Genomic DNA, 20385 nt, shown 5'->3' with positions numbered 1-20385 from the left:
GGCATGGACCCAACCTCTAATATAGGCATTTCAAGCCTGAGGCAAAGAATTGTGAGTGTGACGGTAACCTATGTTATAGTAATAAAATCCTAATTCAATCTAAAGATAGAAACAAAATGATTATTTAATTGTTTACTTCTGAACACAAATATGGAAAATAACCTATCTAATAGTACCATCTGGAGAAAATATTTTCCAGATTCATTGAAGTTAATATATTCAAAGTGAAAGGGAGGGGTAAAATCCTAAAAAAACAAAGAGAAATCGTAAGAGTTCAGCAGGCAGTCTTTGGTAAGTCTGTGTAGAGAGTACCCTTTCACAGGAGTCCAGCAAAGCACAGAGCATGGGAACTTAACCTACCATCAACCAAAGGCAGTCAGTGTCAGTGAGCAGGACTTGGCAGCAGTGGGGTGTACGCTGGAGCTCTGCCTGAGGGGCCGCGGACTTACTTTAAAGCATATTGTAAAGGCAGGACTTGTATTACAAGTTGAGGTTTTTACAGGGAGCTAAAACTATTTGTATAGCAGTAATTTAAAATGTATGGAGTACTTGTCAAAGTCTACTCTGTCATTTGTAATAATAGAGTGTACCATCACTCAGTAGCATTTCAGTTGAAGTCACATCTTGTCACTTTGCTAGGTGTGTTCTAAGTTCACATTTATTACCCCAAATTTTGCAAAAGATGTGTTGGTGTCAGCTGTCAGTACTAAGGTCAAGGAGAATGAAAGTCACACATCAGAAATGGCAACATTTCTAACATTGCTAACAACTAACCGAACAAAATGTTTCTATCTCCATAACCAATGCTCATAATCCACATTTATCTTTATCTTCTTGTAAATTGCTTGCATATATTTTCCATATAGAAACTATGTTATTAACCTTGTATTCATACCATATATACCACCCCATATAAACAAATGTGTGTGCATGCCCATTTACTCTCATATCCTGTAAACCAGATACCTAGTATGTAACATTTTATCATTTTGTTCTAGGGTTTCCTTTTTGGGTTTTCATGGATGTCTCTTGATCATCCTCCTACCCTGTCTTTCTATTTTCCTGAGATATTTAGAATATGCAAACTAAATGCAATATTTAAGAAATTTGCATTGGAAAGTCAAATGTATTAGAAAACAACAAATACCTTTCAGCTTTGTACCCCCACCCCGCAACACACACATGTACCAGTCCTAAATGATTTTTTTTTTTTAGAATCTGTCATTTGATTTCAGCTCTAAGTTTGCTTTTTATATTAGCATATGCTCAGACAACCTGGAAGTAAATGATGAATCTGACACCCTAGAGGAGCCATGAAGAAGCCCTTCATATGTCCCTCCATCTACCTGTTCCTGGGATTGGCTCTTTGAAACTCTTTCAGTGTTTATTACAATGTACTTTCCTGATGGTTTGTATCTCTAACCTCTCTGTCCCTCCTCTATGGGAATAGAGAGTATCCAACAGTAAATACTGAAAAATAGCCACTCTGGGAGATACAAATGAGGAGAGGACAGACTGCCAATCTTCAGTATCCTCATTGATTCTCACGGGCCATATATGAGATGTCTTCCCTCAAGAAAATTAAGTTCCCAATCCAAGTGGACTTTCTAATACCTTCTGCAAGGTATTAGGTTCTTGTTTAAATGATTAACCCTGAATTGCTGGAAGTGCAGAAAATAGCAAAAATAGAAATTCAAGATTGCTTAAAACACTTGAACAACTTAGTCACTGTAGCCCTGAGTGACAGCTCAGCACGCAATCCTCTTCCACAGTCCCTGTCACTGGGTCTTTAGAGAACCTTTTGACTGGTGGCTTCTTGGATGTACCCCACAAGGCAAAGACCTAGCCACAGATGAAGCATGACAGCACCACCTACTGGTGTTTTACCATACTCCATGATCCTGAGCCTCCCTACCCCAAGTGACCCTAAGAAGTGTCCACTGTACTGTGGTTCTTTGTTGTAATGAAGGTGGTGGTAAACTGACTTTCTTCAAAGTGGGAAAGGTCTTTGTTTTGTCTATTTCTTCTCTTTTGTGCCAGGATTTGCTTTGTAGTTCATGCTGGTGCATGACTACATACTTGTAATACAAGTCCTGCCTTTACAATATGCTTTAAAGTAAGTTGGAGGTGCAGCACCATGGCTGCCTGCATGCCACCATACTTCCTGCCATGATGATAATGGACTAAACTTCTAAACTGTAAGCCAGTCCTAATTAAATGTTTTCCTTCATAAGAGTTGCCATGGTCATGGTCTCTCTTCACAGCAATAAAGACCTAACCTCAGACGCTGGTTATAATCAAACTCCACTCCTTCGCTCCTGTAATAAATTAAGGCTATTCTTTGCTATTAGATATTATGCATGCTCTCAGTGGGAACTAATCAATTCAAGAGCAGGCTTTCTTTCTCTTCTGTCCATAGTTTTTTATTTGCATAAAATGTGTTCTTCCAGCCTCAACCTAACATTTGCAGGACCAGGGGTATCATATGTCTAAATATTTCAGACATTTTGAACCAACTATAAATAAAATCTGCTCCATCCATCTACTTTTAACAGATATAGCTTGATAACTAAGGACATATGGCTTACATTTAACATTCCGTCTCTTCCAGTGTCCATGCCAGAAGAGAGACACAGATGCAGCCCAGCTCCACCCTTATGTATCATTCTTCTCTTCTGTTTCACTCTTCCCATCTTAGCTCGTGTGCTCCCCTCAGGCTAGTGCTCAGGATTTTTCTGCACCTCGCAAATGAGTTGACTGCCCCACCCCACCCTCATGTCTGAAGAGATTTGCATAGGCCTGGGAAGGAACTCAGGGCCATTGGGCAGGGAATTCTGAGATTCCAGAAAACAGCAGCATGGTAGAAAGGTAGACTGTAGGAGGGCAATCTATACCTGACCCCTGAGGGGAACATCCCAGGGAAAGGCAAAGCAGTACTCTCAAGTGGGCTCAGGACAGAGACTGCTTCCTGCTCTGGCCTTGACCTGGTGACAATGGTCAACATTTAAAACTGCTTCCTTTCCAAAGCAACTGTGGTCTATATTGCCTTTCACTCTACTATGTGCATACTGACTATTTTAGAGATTTTGAAACGTTGTAAAGATACATTTGCTGCTATGTCCCCAGGGAAGAAAGAGCATGAACAGTTAAGGTTGTATCTGAAATGCGCTGTAGTGTGTGGGGATATACAGGCATGTTGTGTGTAGGGATATACAGGCATGTTGTGTGTGGGGATATACAGGCATGTTGTGTGGGGGGATATACAGGCATGTTGCCAGAGTGTTGGGCCTGCTTCAGAGCAGGGCATGAGCAAAGAAAGCTGCCGTTGTGTGGAGCAAAGTGACATAAGTCTTTGTCTTTTTGTCAGTTTCAGTGACACTCTTAGAGAATGTATAGAAAGGCACATGTATAGGAGAAAGCAATCAAGGAACCCAATACTTTTCCAAGTAAACATGAGTGTCTCCTGCAGAATAAAGGTGGAAATTACTGTAAGTCTATAACTCATCCCCCGTCCCAGTTGTGAAACCCTGTACCAATGCTAACTGTAAAATGGTTTTCATTTGATAGATATTTAAGAAAAATAATGCTCAGGACACCTTAAAATTCAAAATGTAAGACCTGCCTCTTGATCAAAAGCATCTAAAATAATTGCCTTTACTTGACCTTAACCTTAGTTAACAAAACATAAAGCGTTGACCATCACTGAGCTTTGACTTATAAAGTCTGAAATGTTCCAAAATTCAAGCCAGTAATAGAGTGTTAATAGATTATAATTGGCTTGGGACATTCTAAGTCCACTTGTAAACAGTTTCCCTGTGTCTGTGTGGGAATCTTTAAAGGATTCCTTATTTCTTTCCTCACTTCTCAGAGTGGAAGAGGTAGCAATTGGCCAAACTCATCTGAGCCACCCACCATTTCTAGTTACATGATCTCCACCTTCTCTGAAACCACTCCGCATATGTTTGCCGTGACCATGTGCAGGCCAGGCCTTCTCGTGGTGTTTGTTTCCATCATAAAGATATTAATCAATGTAAAACCATCAGTTCTGGCCTCAATCCTCCATAGAATGTATAGGGCAGCAACGTCAAGCCAAAGCCTAACAGGCTGGGTAGGATTCCTGCAGCTTCCTCACCTGAGAGGTAGTCATCTGGACATCATCCTCTAATAATCATTAGAGAACAGAACAAAATTTTAAGGTTCCATACAGTGTTGAGAAGATGAGTGTGAGGGCAGTCTGGTTTTGTCTCTGTTATATGCTGTTTGATAAATGCACATATTTAATCATGATGATAACCATGTCTAATTCATAGAGAAGAAAATCACGCTTCAAAAGTGTAATTGGGCCACATAGCTTATAATGGCAGAATTGTGATTTAAATGCAGCCAAGCTGGTCTATAGCTTGTGTTTTCTTGTCCTGTTCAACTCACCACTTTAATTTAAATTGCATAGTTAAAAAGTTGTATTTATTCTTGCTTGAGTCTTAGTTTTGACATCATTAAAATAAACCTAAAGACTATCTCTAGGAGTATTGCGAAGGTTAAGTTAGGTGAGCTGAAGGCAGAGTCATACAGTCAGAGCAGGATACAGCCTTCTCCTCCAGGCTGTACCATGAGGTCCAAGCCACATCACCCTTGGCAGCAACAAAGACTTTGGGAAGCTCACTTGCGTTAGCACCACGCTATGATGTTATGAAGTCTGCACTGTTAGAGCCCAGCAGCCAGATGCCCAGCTGCTGGCAGTATGAGGAGACAGGGTAGGTAGAGAGGCAGACAGACACATGGTAAGTACTTGATCCTAGTTCCATTCCCTTCCCTTTGCATAAGTTTATAAATATTGAAATTCTGTGCATTGCCCAAGATTGTATTTGATTGCCTTTTATTAAGATTTAGATTTTTTAAATTGATTGTGTACTTATAATCTCAAACAATAATTTGTATAATTAGACCATCACTTTTTGGGTCAACAAAGGTGAAACCAGATGCTAAGATAAACAGAAAAGATAACAACATATAATGCAAACATTGATAGTACTGTTTTGTTTCAGAAAAATAGCCCACAGTCTTTGAATACTGAATCAAATAATCCACAGAATTGCAAAGAATCTAGCAGGATTCTTTGGTATGTAGCCAAAGTGATAATCAGAGGCAAATTAATTCAGTGGTTTGAAAAACACAACCAACAAAACAGAATGGGGAAATAAGTCAATCAGAAAGAAAATGCCAGTGTTGGGGAAGAGCAGCGACATAATTAGGTGTGCATAGTCATAGCCGGGCTTGAATTCAAAGTTAACTAATAGGAATGATGACATCCTTCCTAAGTGCTTGTAAAATGGCAGCAGTAAGGGGAGAATCCATAGGGACTTTATGTAAACTAAATGACATGGTGCTGCGTGTCTGTCATCTCGGCACTTGGGAGGCAGGAGGAGACAGGAAGTTCAAGGCCAACTTCAGGTAAATGGTGGGTTCAAGGCTAAGTCAGACTACATGAGTTCCTCTCCCAAGATGAACAGAAAGGACAGATGAGCGAGTAGAAACCATGTTAAGAGAAACGTATAGTTAGATGGATGCATTGGTGCTCGCCATTAATCCTAGAGCTCAGGAGGCAGAGGCAGGTGGACTCTTGAGTACAAGGCCAGCCTGGTCTAAGTAGTGAGTTCCAGGACAAAACAAAACTAAGCTAAAACCAAAGAAGAGCAACAACAACAACAAAACAAGTTGTGTGTGTGTGTGTGTGTGTGTGTGTGTGTGTGTGTGTGTGTGAGAGAGAGAGAGAGAGAGAGAGAGAGAGAGAGAGAATTTTATAATTAGAACTTAAGGGTCTTGATCAGCAATAACTAGTAAAACACATATATGCATATGTATACATTCACATGTCTTCCCACATGGGTGTATGTGAAATTGTAGCTACTGCCAGCACCACCCTACACCATAAGGCCAGCACGCCCTTCATCCTGAGACTGTAGACTACCCCTGTAGTAGCTGACCCTTATAGAAGAGTAGACTTCTGCAGCTGATGTTTTAATCACTCTGTGGCTTATCAGCTGCTGGTGATCAGGATAAGTGAAATGCTCACAAAGGTTGATAACATTTATTGTGGATTCTGCCATATACATGCCCTGTAGTCCTTTCACATGCCAGCAACTGGGCTGTGTCCTCTGTGTAGACCTCATGCATTCATGAGGGTGTTGCTAGCAAACCAGGCCATGCTATCCCTTATAGAATGGCTTTAATGCTAGAGTTGCTCTCTAGGCCTTCATTGGGATGAAGAATTTAAAGTGTTCTGGTCTTCCAGCCCATATTTTATAACATTCACAATTTTAGCTTCTGCTTGGTTCTCCAGACTGACTTCCTTGCCTTACACTGACGTTGACCTCTGTGATCCTCATAAATTTCTCAGGCACATGAAGCCTCTGCATCCTGGAAAGAACTCCTTGCCACCTGCCTGGTCTCTACCAGGTTCACACCCTAGGTCTCTTGGAGACCTCCTGAAGAGGTGCCATGTGCAGCTTCCTACCCACACTTTACAGCCGGTGCTGGTATCACTGACTTTACAGTCCCTCAGGCTGCCACAGGCTGTAGTGTCTGTATATCCTCTTGGGCTTCTGTATCTCTAAGGGGAATCCAGTTTTGTGATCTCTGGTTAGGGTTTGCAGGAAGTAGTTTTTTTCCTCAAAGACAACAGAGCGGGTTTGCATGTCATCCATACCATGCCTTGTCTGTAACGCAATCTGGTTCTGACTTTACAGTTTTTCCTATTTATCTGGATGACAGAACTTTAATTCCCATGTACTGAAGGCCATATATTTTCTACAAATGTGCTCTTAAATCCCTTAAATTATTTATTTATAGTCCTTACTAAAAGGTGAAATTTCTGTATCCCTCTCACTGTTTCCACTCTCAAAATCTGTTTCTTCTTCATAATGTTAAGATGGACGTGTCTGACCTAATGTAATACCACATATTTACTATAATGTTAGACTGATCAAGTCACTGTTTTCCTAAAGTATAGAATAAAATCTGGTTTCTCTGCCTTGACACAGCTGGCATTTGGTTTGTTCTGCGAGGTTCAAATGAGGGAATCGGTGCATGTGTTTGGTAAACACGTGTTTATTCCTCACTGTGTGTGAGGCACCACACGGAGGTTTGGAGGGTATTGGTGACAAAGTCCTCATGCCCGGGCACCAGTGTTCTAGTTAGAAAGTACATATTACAGAGCAAATGAAGTCAACCCTGCAGGCTCCTGCAGACAGCCATGTGAGGCACTTGATGGAGCAGCTACTAGGAGCCCTGGGGATGACGTACTCTAGGTGGGCATCAAAGAGACTTCTTGAAGTTTATGGAGAAAGTGACCTGTGAAGCCAGACCTACCGGGAAGAAAGCATGCCGTAAGCTGAGCCAGTAGAAATACAGTCGGTACGCGTCACATTGATGAGTAGTGACTCTTCTCTGCTCCAGTTGCTTCCACAGCAGGAAACCTATAAAAGAAGCTTCACCAGCTTCTGGAACCAGAGCTTCCAGAACCAAGAGCCTTCTTATGAGTCCCCTTGTTAGTGTCCATCCATATCTTGTATAGCTTCTTTGTTAGCCTAATGCAGGTCCATGTCATCTGCTGCTTACCATGCTTCTGTGTTCTTTGAGCCCCACCTCCCATGTTCTTTCTACTGCTTCCTTGACCCACTGTTGGAACCTTCAACCAGTACAGTTGATTTCCATTTTGTCTTCGGCCCCATGCTTCGAATCTTCCCTAAGGTTTCTTGGGCTGCCTCATTTTCCTGCTAGCCTACTCAGCCTTCAAACCAGAAGAAACTTTTCATAGTGACTTTCATGAGGAGGAGTATTTTCCAAATTGACCTGACGTATTGTTTGGTTCAGAGTTCAAAATGTGGTAAGTGCTCATTAAATGTTTTCCTTAAAAAAAAAAAAATGCACAGGTGAACTGACTCTGACTCTTATCCAGTTTAACTACAGGGCCAAAGTTCATTCTCCCTACTATTTATCTATACATATACATATACATATACATATACATATACATATACATATACATATACATATACATATACATATACATACATACATATGCCAGATAGATATAGATGTAGTCCTCACATGCCAAATGCATGGGGGAAAGTATCTCCTTGGGCTTTTAAAGTCTTCTTTGTTGGGCCCTTGGATTTCGCCGCTGCTGCAGAGCTTCGGCATTAACCCAGAGATGTGAGCAGCGCCTCTGCTGTGTGTGTTGTTCAGCACCAGGACCGTGAAGAGCACTTGTGTGTGAGTGCTACTTTGAAAACAGCAGTAGCAATCTGTGGTCTGGGTATTTGGGTTTTATTTCCAGCATTATAAATAGCCAACCACTTTCAAGTTAAACATAAACTTTCTAAGGAAAACCTTTGTATGTGGTAACAAATAACTTTGATTTTTTTTCCATTAACAAATGCAATATAATTTGAACCACCTTATTCCAAAATATTCCAAAAGTATTTAAAAATCTGGTAGTTTTGAGTGCCACTATAACACTACAAGCCGACCAACCCTGGCTCCATGTGATGTCAGAACTCAAGTGCATTGAACTTATTAAGACTGCCTTCAGGCTAGATATATAAATTGTACAAGTCCAATCATGATATACGTTTGCAAGTATTCTAACATTGGAAAAACTCTGAAATTTGAAACCCTTTAGCTCCCAAGCATTCAGATAAGGGACGCACAACCCTCACCTTTTCTATAAGCAGAATTGTGCTTAGAGTCATAACTCCTTGTTTGTTTCAAGAACTAGATTCTAAGAATTATTAAATGAAAACTCAAATGTGCTGTCAGAGATAACAATTCTCAGCGTTGAACACTCTCTGTTATAGTCCTAAATGTTAACCAAGACCCTAGGTGGATGAATAATCCCTTTGACTGTTTGTTGCTTGTTTTGTATTCTGTGATTGGAAACTCATGTATGACTGACATTGTGAATTTTATTTAAATGTACATTGGGTTCTCCTTCAGAGCAACAGGTCATTAGCTGTGATTTTGTTACCAGAAAGATAGAACTGTGAGGCCATGGGAGGGCAGCACCAACCAGTGCAGTGCGGCAGGAGGTGCCTGTCTGGGAGGCCTCTCCCTCAGAGCACTTCCCTAGGTGAGCTGGACACCTATTCCAGGGAAGCCACTTAATGGTGGCTTAGCCACAGACGGATGGCGTGGGGCGGCTCTCCTTCATCTTCTCTTGTAGTGCTAAGAACCATAAGGAATAAAAGAGTATATTAGTATAACTGTCCCAAACTTTGGCAAAGGTGAATGTGATTTGACCATGGGACTCTTTCTAAGCAAGTAAGAAAGTCCAAGTCTGCGTGGATGAATAAGAATATCTGCTCATAGTTGGAAATGAGGCGGCAGTGTGAACTTTCTGGAACGGTGCATAAGCTTACTCTGAAGTGACTGTCAGTGAGGAATGTTCCAGAACCCTGACCTTCAAATGAATGTGTAGTCTCCCCAGGTAGTTCCTGTGGAGCATAATGTTTGCTTAGGTGGGAAAAGAAGCAATGTGTGCATGTTTGCAAAACAAGATCAGTTTTATTACTTCACAGACATACCCTGTAGATGGAAAGTACGATCCTGTCATAGACTCTTTAGAAGCAATCTTCTGGATGTAAGGGGAATTTCAGTCTCAGCCTTTCTAAGTCTGTTGAGAAATCTGAATTTCTAATAACTACTTTGAAAAAACTACCGTTGACTCTTTTCTAAAAGCAGAGGCTTTGCGTCGCTCCTTGCTTCTTTTGGATTAGCTTTGTACCTCTGCTAGTCAGTTTTTTATTTAGTGTATCTATCTTTGTTCCCCCTGAGAGACTCAAAATGTGCTTTTTTGCTGTTAAATTATCACCAAGTTGTTGAACCAAGGTACAAAGGAGCATCAGTGCCCATGGCTACTAATCGTCCCACAGTGTTGAGAACTCGCATTGCTTGTAGCAAGTGCGTTTCCTTTGGCAAAAGTGGGGCCTTTGTCTCTTGGTAAACAAAAGTATCTATTAACTTAGCAAAGGCTCAGATGTTTAAAATGTGAGCTGAAGAGCATGTCCTCTCTGGAGCGCCCATTGTATTTGTCACTCTCATGGATGACAGAGCCCCCACCACTCTAGATCATGCTCCTCCAGCAATGGTGAAGGCCAGCTGGCCTCATTGGCCGAACATGGGGAGAGGACCTTACGTATACTGCTTGGCTGGGGCTTTTCACATTTATTTTACCACATCCATCATCATCCTGCTCAGTCAGGCCTGATTTTTCATTGCTGAATTGAAATAAAAGTAAAATGGAGCATGGAAGCCAAAGAAAATTGTTATCCTTTCTCAAAGAGGTGAAGACAGCTCAATTGCGACATATTTTAAACGTCAAGTTTGACACATTTGATTGGAAAATTGTGTGACCTGTGTAGTTAGGGATCAAAATGGTTACCAGTTCACACTTTTAAAAAGTCCTGGAGTGGTGTTTTTACCACAGACTGATAGAATACTATTTTATTCTGTCAAGTAATAACTATTACACAAATGCCTATTATTTTGCAGTTTGGTGATTTAAATGCTGTGTCTCCCGGAAATCTGGATAAAGGTAAGAACTGAAAAATCTTAAGGGCTTTTTGACTGAGCTCCTGTGAGAGGAAGCAGCACAGCTGTGCAGCACTCTGATCCTGTGGACATAGCGAGCAGACCCCATGTGAGAGCAGCAACTGTGTCTGTGGAGTCCGTCCTGATGTTGCTGTTCCTTCCCTCCGTCCTCAAGGCATCTTTCTGTGAGATGTATTGAATGCAGAAGGTTGGATTTAAATGCAGTTCCAGACTTCTTTCAACTTCTTGATAGAGACGCAATATAAATAACAAATTATTGACCATGGCCAAAAAATACTGGAGAGATTCTAAAATTGGACCAGAGGTTTTTAGTCAAGGCAAGAAAAAAAGACCCCTTACCTTGCCATGTAGTCAGCTAACTCTTCAGTGGAGACAGAGCTCCAGTGCTGTGGTGAGGCTCATGGTAAAAAGCAGGATCAGCAGTAGTTTGGTGGAGAAGGATACAAAGATTTCAGTGCTGGCGTTGCCGGCCTGAGGGATGCTGCTGTGTCCACATGCATGGTGTGCACTCCTGAAGAACCTAAGGAGCAGTAGACAACTCAGTAAAGAGGTGGGGGTCTAAGGTGACGTGACTGAGGCTGGAGCTCATGAACCCTACCCAGCTTTATAGAAGCAGCTCTGATGACACTGGCAGTGCAGCTGTAAGTCACAGTGTCTTACCAACACCTCAGAAAAAATCCATCGTCTTACTTGGGACTTGGGGAGCTATTGGCTTCTCTAGGGAGAACCCCAGTTATACTTCTAACCAGAGCCTCTGGAGAAAGAAGCCAGAGGAAGGACTTGGGAGTCTGCAAGGAGATACAGCACTGTTTTCCCAAGGGTGCTGCCCCAAGGCTCCCAGTGTGCCCCGTTCTGTCTGACGAACGGGAGGCATTACGTTCTCTTGGGACATCACTCTCTGAAAATTGCCCGTTATTGTTGTGCTTGGCTTAATTTCCTTTTTAGGAACAGGAAAATTAAAAAGTTAGACTTCCCCAATGTGTTACTGTGTCAAAGATAAAACCTGTGGAATTGCAGTAATAACCCCTCAGAAAAATAAATGGGTGATCACTTATCACCAGCCTTCTTCATAAAGTGAGGGATGGAAAGATTGAGTTAACTGGTAGAGTAACTCATTGTAGCTTTTGTGCAGCAGATTCCATAAAGCCCACCAGGTTCCCAGAATAGGAGCACAGTTGTATATAGACTTGCATCGGTTGTCTTGAGAGACTGGAGAAAGTGCTTGCCTTACAGATTGCTTCGTTGTCTATCTGAAGGATCCCTACAACCAGATGACAGACCCTAGTCAGACAGATCAGTGTGTTCAGAGTGTTTTCTCAGGGCTACTTCTCACTGCAGCAAGTTGGATAGAAAGGCCTCCATTCTCCATCCCTGTCCTGCTCACGGTGGGGTCGTCCCCTGCCGCTTCTTCCTGCACGCTTTTGATGGTTTTTCCGTGTGGAGCGTGGAGCCCGGAACATGTTGTCTGCCATCACCTTTTTGATGGGGTGCAGCTGGTTCAGTTTACCCCTAACCCTCAGGCTTCCCCAGGCGACAAGTAAAATGTGAAGTTTCTGTGGGCTTTTTCCACAAAATGAGTTATATCAAACATAATAAAATTTGGTAGTAAAAGTAAATGTTTTATGTTTAATTTCTAGGAATGAATTGCAAGTATTTGTAGTATTAATGCTGCCAAGAAACAAGTCCTTTGTGCCATTTTTAAATCTCACATTCCCACTTCATTGTAGCTGTTTTCTTAGCATATGAATTAAGAATTTATTCAGTTTGGTTTTTACTGTCTGGAGAGCAGTAGTTAGACAACAGTTATATCACAAGTCATACTGCAGTAGTTACACTGTGGGACGGCACAGACCCCATCTACAGTAAGTCAGCAAGGGAAATCAGTCAGTGTAAATTATTGTGTGCCCCCATGCCCAAGACCAGTATAGTATGCCCAAGTGACTACTTCATGATGCAACAAATTATGCCATCATTTAAGATAGAAATTTTATGCAAAACTCCAAATATCTGAATTGTGAATCTCTCACTATGACACTGATGGATATAAAATCCCATGAGAGGAGAAAGCCTACAAGCTTCCTCCCATAGGGAACGCCGAGGTTTCACAGCAACCTGGCACACTGAGATGGTTCTGAAGCGTGCACTGATGTCTGTTTCTCTTTTGTCTCCTGTGGTATTTGTTTGTGCAGATGAAGGCAGCGAAGTAGAAAGTGAGATGGATGAAGACCTGGATGATTCTTCAGAGCCTCAGGCCAAAAGAGAGAAAACAGAGCTAAGCCAGGCATTCCCAGTAGGCTGCATGCAGCCTGTCCTGGAGAGTGGTGTGCAACCCAGCCTCCTGAACCCCCTCCACAGCGAGCACATCGTCACGAGTCCACAGACCATCAGGCAGTGCAGCGCCACGGGCAACACCTACACTGCGGTCTAACAGCAGGAAAGTCTTTTCCCCAGCTTACTTTAACCCCATCCATACTGGGCTCAAGCTGAGGTTTGAACAAGCCTGAAGGTTGACTGTTGTCAAAAGTCTGTCTGTGCTGAACATTACCTTTTTGGAGTTGTGAAATGGAATGGGTGTATGTATTTTTCCAGGTCGTTTTTTTAACACAAATTATTTGCCTTTTAATAATAGAGTCCCCCCTTAGTTTCAGCTGTCAAGAAGGATTTTTACAACACTTAATGTCATTGTTTTTGTTTTCTCATAATTAAAAAGTAATTTACATTTTGTAGCTTAAAATATTTTATTGTTGATTGTTAGTCTTGGTGTATGATTTTATGTGTAAGTTTTTTAATTAGATGCACTTCTGTGAAATATCAAAAGAAATGAATTTCTTTGATTTACACTGGAGGCATGCCCATTTGGCAGCAGATGCATCAAATTTGCTTCTGAAAGGTGCTTTTCATTGGACAGAACCATAAGACACTATTTTGCTAACATTTTGGAGTATGGAGAGAATACAGAGCGTTTTTATTATAGTGGTAGAGGGTTGGAAAGGTCATCTATTTTTCTCTGAAAAAAAAATTGAGCTGTGCATTTATCAGTCCAGGGTAAATGACAGAATTGAAAGAGATTATGCTAATATGTACATAATTTGTGTACATAATTATTAAACCTTGTTAACAATGCAAGCTTCCGTTAGACATTGACTTTAACTATGATTTGTGTACCAATTCCTCTGTTTAAAGACTACTGATTCTGTATTGGAACCACTGCACAGATGCATTCCGCTGTTAAGTGGGGCTGTTATAGTTAGATACTACAGCTGAAGAAATGACTTGACTTTTTTTTTAAGTGTACATGCTACTTATACTGAGCTGGACATACAGGAAACCATTCCATTTGGATGACGTTCTTTTATTCCAGGTCTTTTTTTTCTAATAGTAGTTCAATATGCTGCTATTATAGAAGAAAATGTATAGAATGCAAGGAATGTAGCGACCTGCATATTGTTATTTCCTGGTTTCTAAGATACATGGATTTAAATTTTACACAGAACCTGAAGGCAGTGTGACTGGCACACCTCCCTGTTGCTCCCCGATTCTGTAGGATTTGGATAGGTGGCTGGATGGACCATTGCCATTGAAGAACGCACATCAGGGATCATCGTACCTCGGCTATTACATGGTGCCTTAAACAGAACTGAGCTAAGGTTTAGTAAGGTTTATTTTGTTCGTGTGAGTAACTCTTCAATCCATTTGGTAAAGTGTGCCTGTCATGCTCAGATTCTTGAAGTAAAGACAGGTCACATGTTCTTCAAGGGGAATTTAGGGGGAAATTAAGCAAAACAAAGAGACAAAAACTTCAGTTTCTCTCCGAGGGACTGTGAGTGGACTTGTCTATGTTTTATCCTTTGAGCTGAATATCACTTGATTGCAAATCAGATTGCTAAGGGTGTGGACTAGCAGTTTTCATACAAACATGCTACATAAAGATCATGTGTTGTAGACCATTATTATCTAGTTACAATTCTAGAAAGCTAACAGAATAAGCAGGTACTTATTGAAGTGCATCTTTTCAGTCTAAATGTCTGTCTGTGTGTCTGGGTGTCTCTGTGTACACACACACACACACACACACACACACACACGCACATGCACACACACATGCACACACACATATGGAACTGGAGTCTGCTACAGTCACAAGGTGAGATCCTAAAGAATACAGGCTCATCCCATTTTATTTTGCATGAAAAGCCAAGGTTCTTTTAACTCAAACTATCAACAACAGCAACAAAAATAGGGCATATCTTTCATTTACCTAACTATAAAATTAAATCAGTGAAAGTCAACAAAGAACTAAATCAATAAAGCCAAAAATGGAAAGGAAAGCACAAAATGATAGACAGATCACTACTGAGGTCGACATTAAACTGAAGACTTCATGTTTCCAGTTGGGCTGGGTGAGGGGTATAGTTGACAAGAAGCTGTGCCAATCTGGAAAGTAAAAAACACCAAATGGCTTATCAGGAAATACAGTCTATTGAAACTGTTATTGCCTGATTGTCTCAAACTTCTGAAAATCAACATTTCTTAAGGGAAATTTAAATGTCTTACATATAATTTTTAACGGATTCAGATTTCGTATCAAGCAACTTACTCACACACGTCTTCACTGATGTCTAAGCATCTCTTCATGACTGAAGATCCCAAGGCAATGAACCGGCAAGCCCCTCCCCTCCATCACCCATCATAAGCTACAGAAGACCACGGACCTACTTCATTGTGAGTTAGAAAATGTTTACACATAAAATTCTAATCATAACCTAGCTCTCTTCATCTCGACTCTCCTTCCTGAGGTCTTTTAGTTTCCTGTCTCTGCCTGTCATCCCCAGATGACATCATGTCTGTGTTGGATCAATTGTATTTGCTGGTTTCACTGTGTTTATTGGTTGACCTTTTAAATGTATTTGTATCATTGTTTCATTTAATTTAATGTTGGAGATATTTGTACCATGAGAGGAATCAGCTAACAATGGACAGACATAGATTCATGAGAGGGAGGGACTGAGTGGCCCTCCAGAATTCAAGATTTCTTCCATTTGTTCATGGTTTGTTCTAAATTAGGACAGAGTAAAAACTAATAAATATTATTACGGTTGAAATTGACTCCAAAATATTCTGAAATCTTTTAGACATATTTAGGAACATTAATCCTTTTACACTAGTGTAGATAATTCTAACCAATACACACAAAATACCCATGGCTTATGATACTTCTAGTTATTTGTAGTATATAGAACACACATCAATCTTGGATTTGAATTATGAACTATATTAAAAAAACAAAAACGGTAATTTGTAGGCAGGCAAAATTTATAACAATCACATTTGTTTTCGTCATTTAACATCTTGTTTCTATTTTCCCATTTATTGAAACTGGCTTTTCTAAATAATATCAACCACTAACAGTCTCATAGTGGACTTATGACATAATACACTTTTTAAGGACTTGCTGGCATTTCTTGGCATTATAATCAAGTGCTAGTCTTGAAATGCATGTATGTGAACCAAGTGCTACACTCCTAGTGAGGAAAAGGAGAGGGAGGTGCGTGAGTTATTGGTACGTTTCAGAAGAGATTTCCATGTAATACAATTGAGTATCATAGGTATAGTTTTATATCAGCAAATACTTTGAGAATTATAGCCAAAAGATCTACGCTTCCAAAACCAGTGGACAATGGGTAGGATGGGTGAGACTTCTCCTGGGAACACAGGGCCCAGTTTTTAATTTCCCCTTTGGATACCAAGTTATTAAGAACTTCAGGACTTGCGTCCACATCTTGACTGTATGACTCTTACTGCCTTTTCCAAAATCTGCGTTCCTTTTTGTGACTTTTTTCCTTGTACTGTATAGCACGGTTCATGCACCTCTCTTTAGATGGTGTACTTTAAAAACAGAAGTAAAATACACAAATGGTTTTCTCGCTGCATACCTAAAATTCATAGTGTGCGACATTAACTGCCTTTGATTTGTAGCGGACGAGCAAGAATGAGCACTTTCTTGCAGAATGCTGTAGACGTCTATCAGGAGTGGTCACAGCTCCTATGCTGTGATCCTGGGCCTTTTTCCACGGACACACTCTCTACAAGTGCTAAATGCATTTTCAGTTTTTGAAAGATTATTATCACATTATTATTATCATTAATATTATTTGAAATGTCTAAGATAATGCTGTGCTTGAAACATCTGTGTAAAAGAAAATACGTGTGTCACTGTGATGGTCCTCGTTGCATGGACATAGTAGAAAAGTCAAAAGCTTGACGTGTACACGAGGTAAGGCAGTGGTTATATACAACAGATTGACTTTGTTATAACCTTCCCTCCCCAAATTCTTTTGAGCAAACCACGACCATCCAGAAACTAAAATCAGAATTTTTCTGCTCTCTGTGGATCACAGCAGAGTTTGGGGGAGGAGGGTTGTCGTGCAGTGTTGTTCGACATCAGGCTGTGACTGGATCAGAGCAACCACCTCCATGTACATGGTAGAGCAAGCTCAGTAACAGAACCCTAGTATTTCTGTGATTCCGGTGATGTTAAAGATGGGGCTGAAGCACTAATTCAGTGCTTAGTTCTAGTACTAGAAAAGCCCTTTGCTGTAATGCCTTGTATTAACCCTTTGAGCATTGTAAGATATACAATGGGGGATGAAAGCCTTTCAGATCATTTATTTAGACTTAAAAAGTAAAATAGCCTCTATATCCAAATGTCTAATTACACTGTTTTTTAAAGGGGGGGTCAGAAAAGAAAGTGTCTCCATGCCGAACACTTGCATTTTATATACAACTCTTAATTTTCCTTCAAGAGGGCTGGATATGTTTATTCCCAAATATTCACTGCCATCTAAGTAAGTGTACTGTTTACAGAAGACAAAATCAACTTTTCTAGCATCACATGACTCTCTAGAAAAGGAGGACGCGTGCATGGGCCTGTGCTGGCCTATGCTGTAACTGATTTCCGCACACTGGAGGTACCTGCTAGCCTTTAACAGGTATGGTAAAATAAAGGGTTACATTTTGTCTTTTTTCCCAAAACAAAAGATCTCATTTATTTAGCTTTAGAAAGTACAAATGAAGCCTTAGGACGGTGAGTTCCACTAAACACAGCTGAACGCTGAGGTACTTAGGCTCTTTGGAGCTCCATCTGTCATGAAATAGTGCTTGGAAACCACGCAGGGCATAATTTTACCTGTGCTCTAAAACATTAATACTACTCATAAGACATAGAGAGGCAGAGAGGCAGCCAGACATTAACCTGCTCCGAACTCTTCTGCCAGGAGATGCTGGGACTGCTGCTTCAGCTGTCTCTGAATGCCATTCTGCTTACAACATTTGTTGATTTCTTTAGGGAATTTCTGGACAGTTGATCTGGTCCTCCCCTATGTGACAGAACACGGGGCAGTGTTGTGTTCCCATGTGCCCATGCTGCCCTCGCTAAGCACAGACAGGAGTGTGACCTATTCCGATGTCTGCCGACATCCATAGCATAGTGCAAGTGTCCGTACGTTGCTTTTTAGGCAGTTGAGGAAGTCAGACCATGCAAATTAATCATGTGTTAACATGCAATACTCAAAGGGTTTTACTTTAGCTCTCTTCTTTTGACTCTTCATGATGATTTACTGTAAATGCTTCTCAGTTTGCATGCCTTGCCCATTGCTGCTAGTGAATCTATGTGCCAGTAGACCTGAGTTTAGTTTACCAATTTTACTTAAATAGTAAAAGCCACTTACAAAGTGACTGCCTAGGGTTGATTCTCCTTTTGTTTAAAGGGATTGGTAATACGTCGTTTTTAAAAGAAATATTTGGTCTCTTTTATTTGGTCCTAATATTTGAATCTTTTGCCCCTCCTTCCTTGGTTCTCTTTCTTTCTTTTTAGTAAAATATGATGTTGGGATTGGAAGCCCTGAGTAATGAAGTATTTGGTAAGAACCATTTATGTAGCTCAACAATCATGACAACAGACCTCTGTGAGAAGGTTGGTTCTGGGGAGGAAAGCAAAAATAAAACTGATTGACTTTTGATGACCAAGTAAATTTTCCTTGAGTAAATTAACATTTCTGAACAAACGATTGCCTTGCTTTAGCCTACACACACAATTTTATATGACCCAACGAGAAAGGTGTTAAATTGTATTCGTTTGAAAAGCATCTTTTGTACCAAAGCAAATTCTTTTCTCTGCTCATCTCCATCATCGATTTGGACCTATGGTGGCGACCAGTGAGTTGGTTCCAGAAACTTAAGTGAGTGCCTTGAGAACGCTTGGGAACTGTGCCTGAGGTGGTAAACTTTTAATTAGGTTAATTGTAGCGCTTACCAATCAGTAACTACACTATCACTCAGGGCTTTCGTACCTTCTAGGTAAAACTCCTTTCATTGTGGGTTTTTTTTTTTAATACTGTATTTTTTTTTAAGTGCCATCATTTAAAATTCACTTAGTAAGTGGCAGATTACATTATTCAGTCCCACAAGCACACAAACATAGTAACACTAGGAGATATTTGAGCATTTATTTTACAATCGACTGAATATATAATGTAAATGCGGTAAGCAACTTTTGTAGAGGTTGTATGTGTGAGATAATGTAATGTTCTTTTCCAGTTTTTGGACTACAGTTGAATAAACTTTTTAATTATTTAAAAACATCTTTACCGAATAACATGTGATGGTTTTTTTGTATAATGTATTTGATTTTGTAAATACGTATTTCCTGATGTGATTTTTGTGAGAAACGCTAAATCTTTTAGTATACCATGTCCTCTGAAGATTGGCAGGAGCTAAATACTAGTTTGTGGGCAATTTGTATTGTGTACTGTACAATAACTGGGGAACTTTTATAATTATAAAAATATATATTAACTTTTAGTGTGTTGTTTAAACAAATGACTGGAACATACTAAAGATAGTAGGATTTTTTCTGAATATTTCAGACTTGAACTCAGGCTAGCTTTCTTGTGTTTTTCAAAACAAAAATGGTGTCTTGTCTTTTAAAAATCAATAAATTTGTTTCCTTGTTACAAACATTTGAAATGGCTTGGGTTTTTGTTGTTTTTTTTTTATTTTTTTATTTTTTTCCCCTCTCCTCAAATCGTCAGGAAGTTTATATCGCACCATCTCCTAGGAGGGTACCCTCTGTGTCATTTATTAGCTTAGAAACAAAATCAAGTTGTTTTCCTTCTTTGTGTCAAATGAAATTGCAATATTTACACATGAACAGCACAAAAAACGAGAAAACAAAATTATAAGCCCAGCAGGGTACAAATCTTACCCTCAAAGAAAATTAGTGATTGAGTGCCACTTGATTTCAGGGGCTGTCAACATTTCCATTGTAAATCCAGATTTCTGGATGTTCATAATGTGTTTGTTTTATGTCATTTCACATTGATATTCGGAATACAAGTTCTTTGCTTAAATCGAAAGAGCTTATTAAAATTCATTTTAGTGCACTTAAGAAGATACCCTGCTCATTTTCCCTTTGAATATCTACAGAAATTTTTGCTTGGATGTACATTTGTGAGAGTGATGAACGAAAATGGTGTAGTCACTATCAAAAGAAAGGTTAAATTACTATTTTTTAAGCCTTTCGGACATTTTGGGTTTTTTGTTTTCTGATCATAGTTTCTATAGTCTTCTAGAATACGGAATAGCCAACTTTGAGGGTTTTCTTAAAAAAAGAAGTGAAATAAGCAGCGAATATTTTTTTGGGAATCTCTAGCATGGTCCTTGATATCACAGTGTAGTCAAGAGTAAAATGTTAACCTCTCAGTTGATAGCATATCT

The 20385-nt window shown here is 40.1% G+C and overlaps 1 protein-coding gene across 10 annotated transcripts in view; it reads left to right on the top strand.

Annotated features, from left to right (window-relative positions):
* Rfx3 (regulatory factor X3) overlaps positions 1–19630 on the top strand; it is a 259528-nt gene extending 239898 nt beyond the window's left edge. For 8 of the 10 annotated variants that reach the window (XM_063268579.1, XM_063268574.1, XM_017589448.3 and 5 more), the window contains 2 exons: positions 10552–10594; positions 12801–19626. In XM_063268579.1, coding sequence (XP_063124649.1) covers positions 10552–10594; positions 12801–13039 — 282 coding nt within the window. In that variant the 3' untranslated portion in view covers positions 13040–19626. Of the gene's footprint in view, positions 1–10551; positions 10595–12800 lie in introns of all 10 variants that reach the window. The other 2 variants (NR_172644.1, NM_001395594.1) reach the window with 1 other exon arrangement.
* Positions 19631–20385: the final 755 nt, after the last annotated feature.

This window comes from Rattus norvegicus, chromosome 1, assembly GCF_036323735.1.
Source record: "Rattus norvegicus strain BN/NHsdMcwi chromosome 1, GRCr8, whole genome shotgun sequence".
Lineage (NCBI taxonomy): Eukaryota > Metazoa > Chordata > Mammalia > Rodentia > Muridae > Rattus > Rattus norvegicus.
The sequence above is the reverse complement of the archived record's forward strand: the minus strand, read 5'-3'. Positions and strand labels throughout refer to the sequence as shown.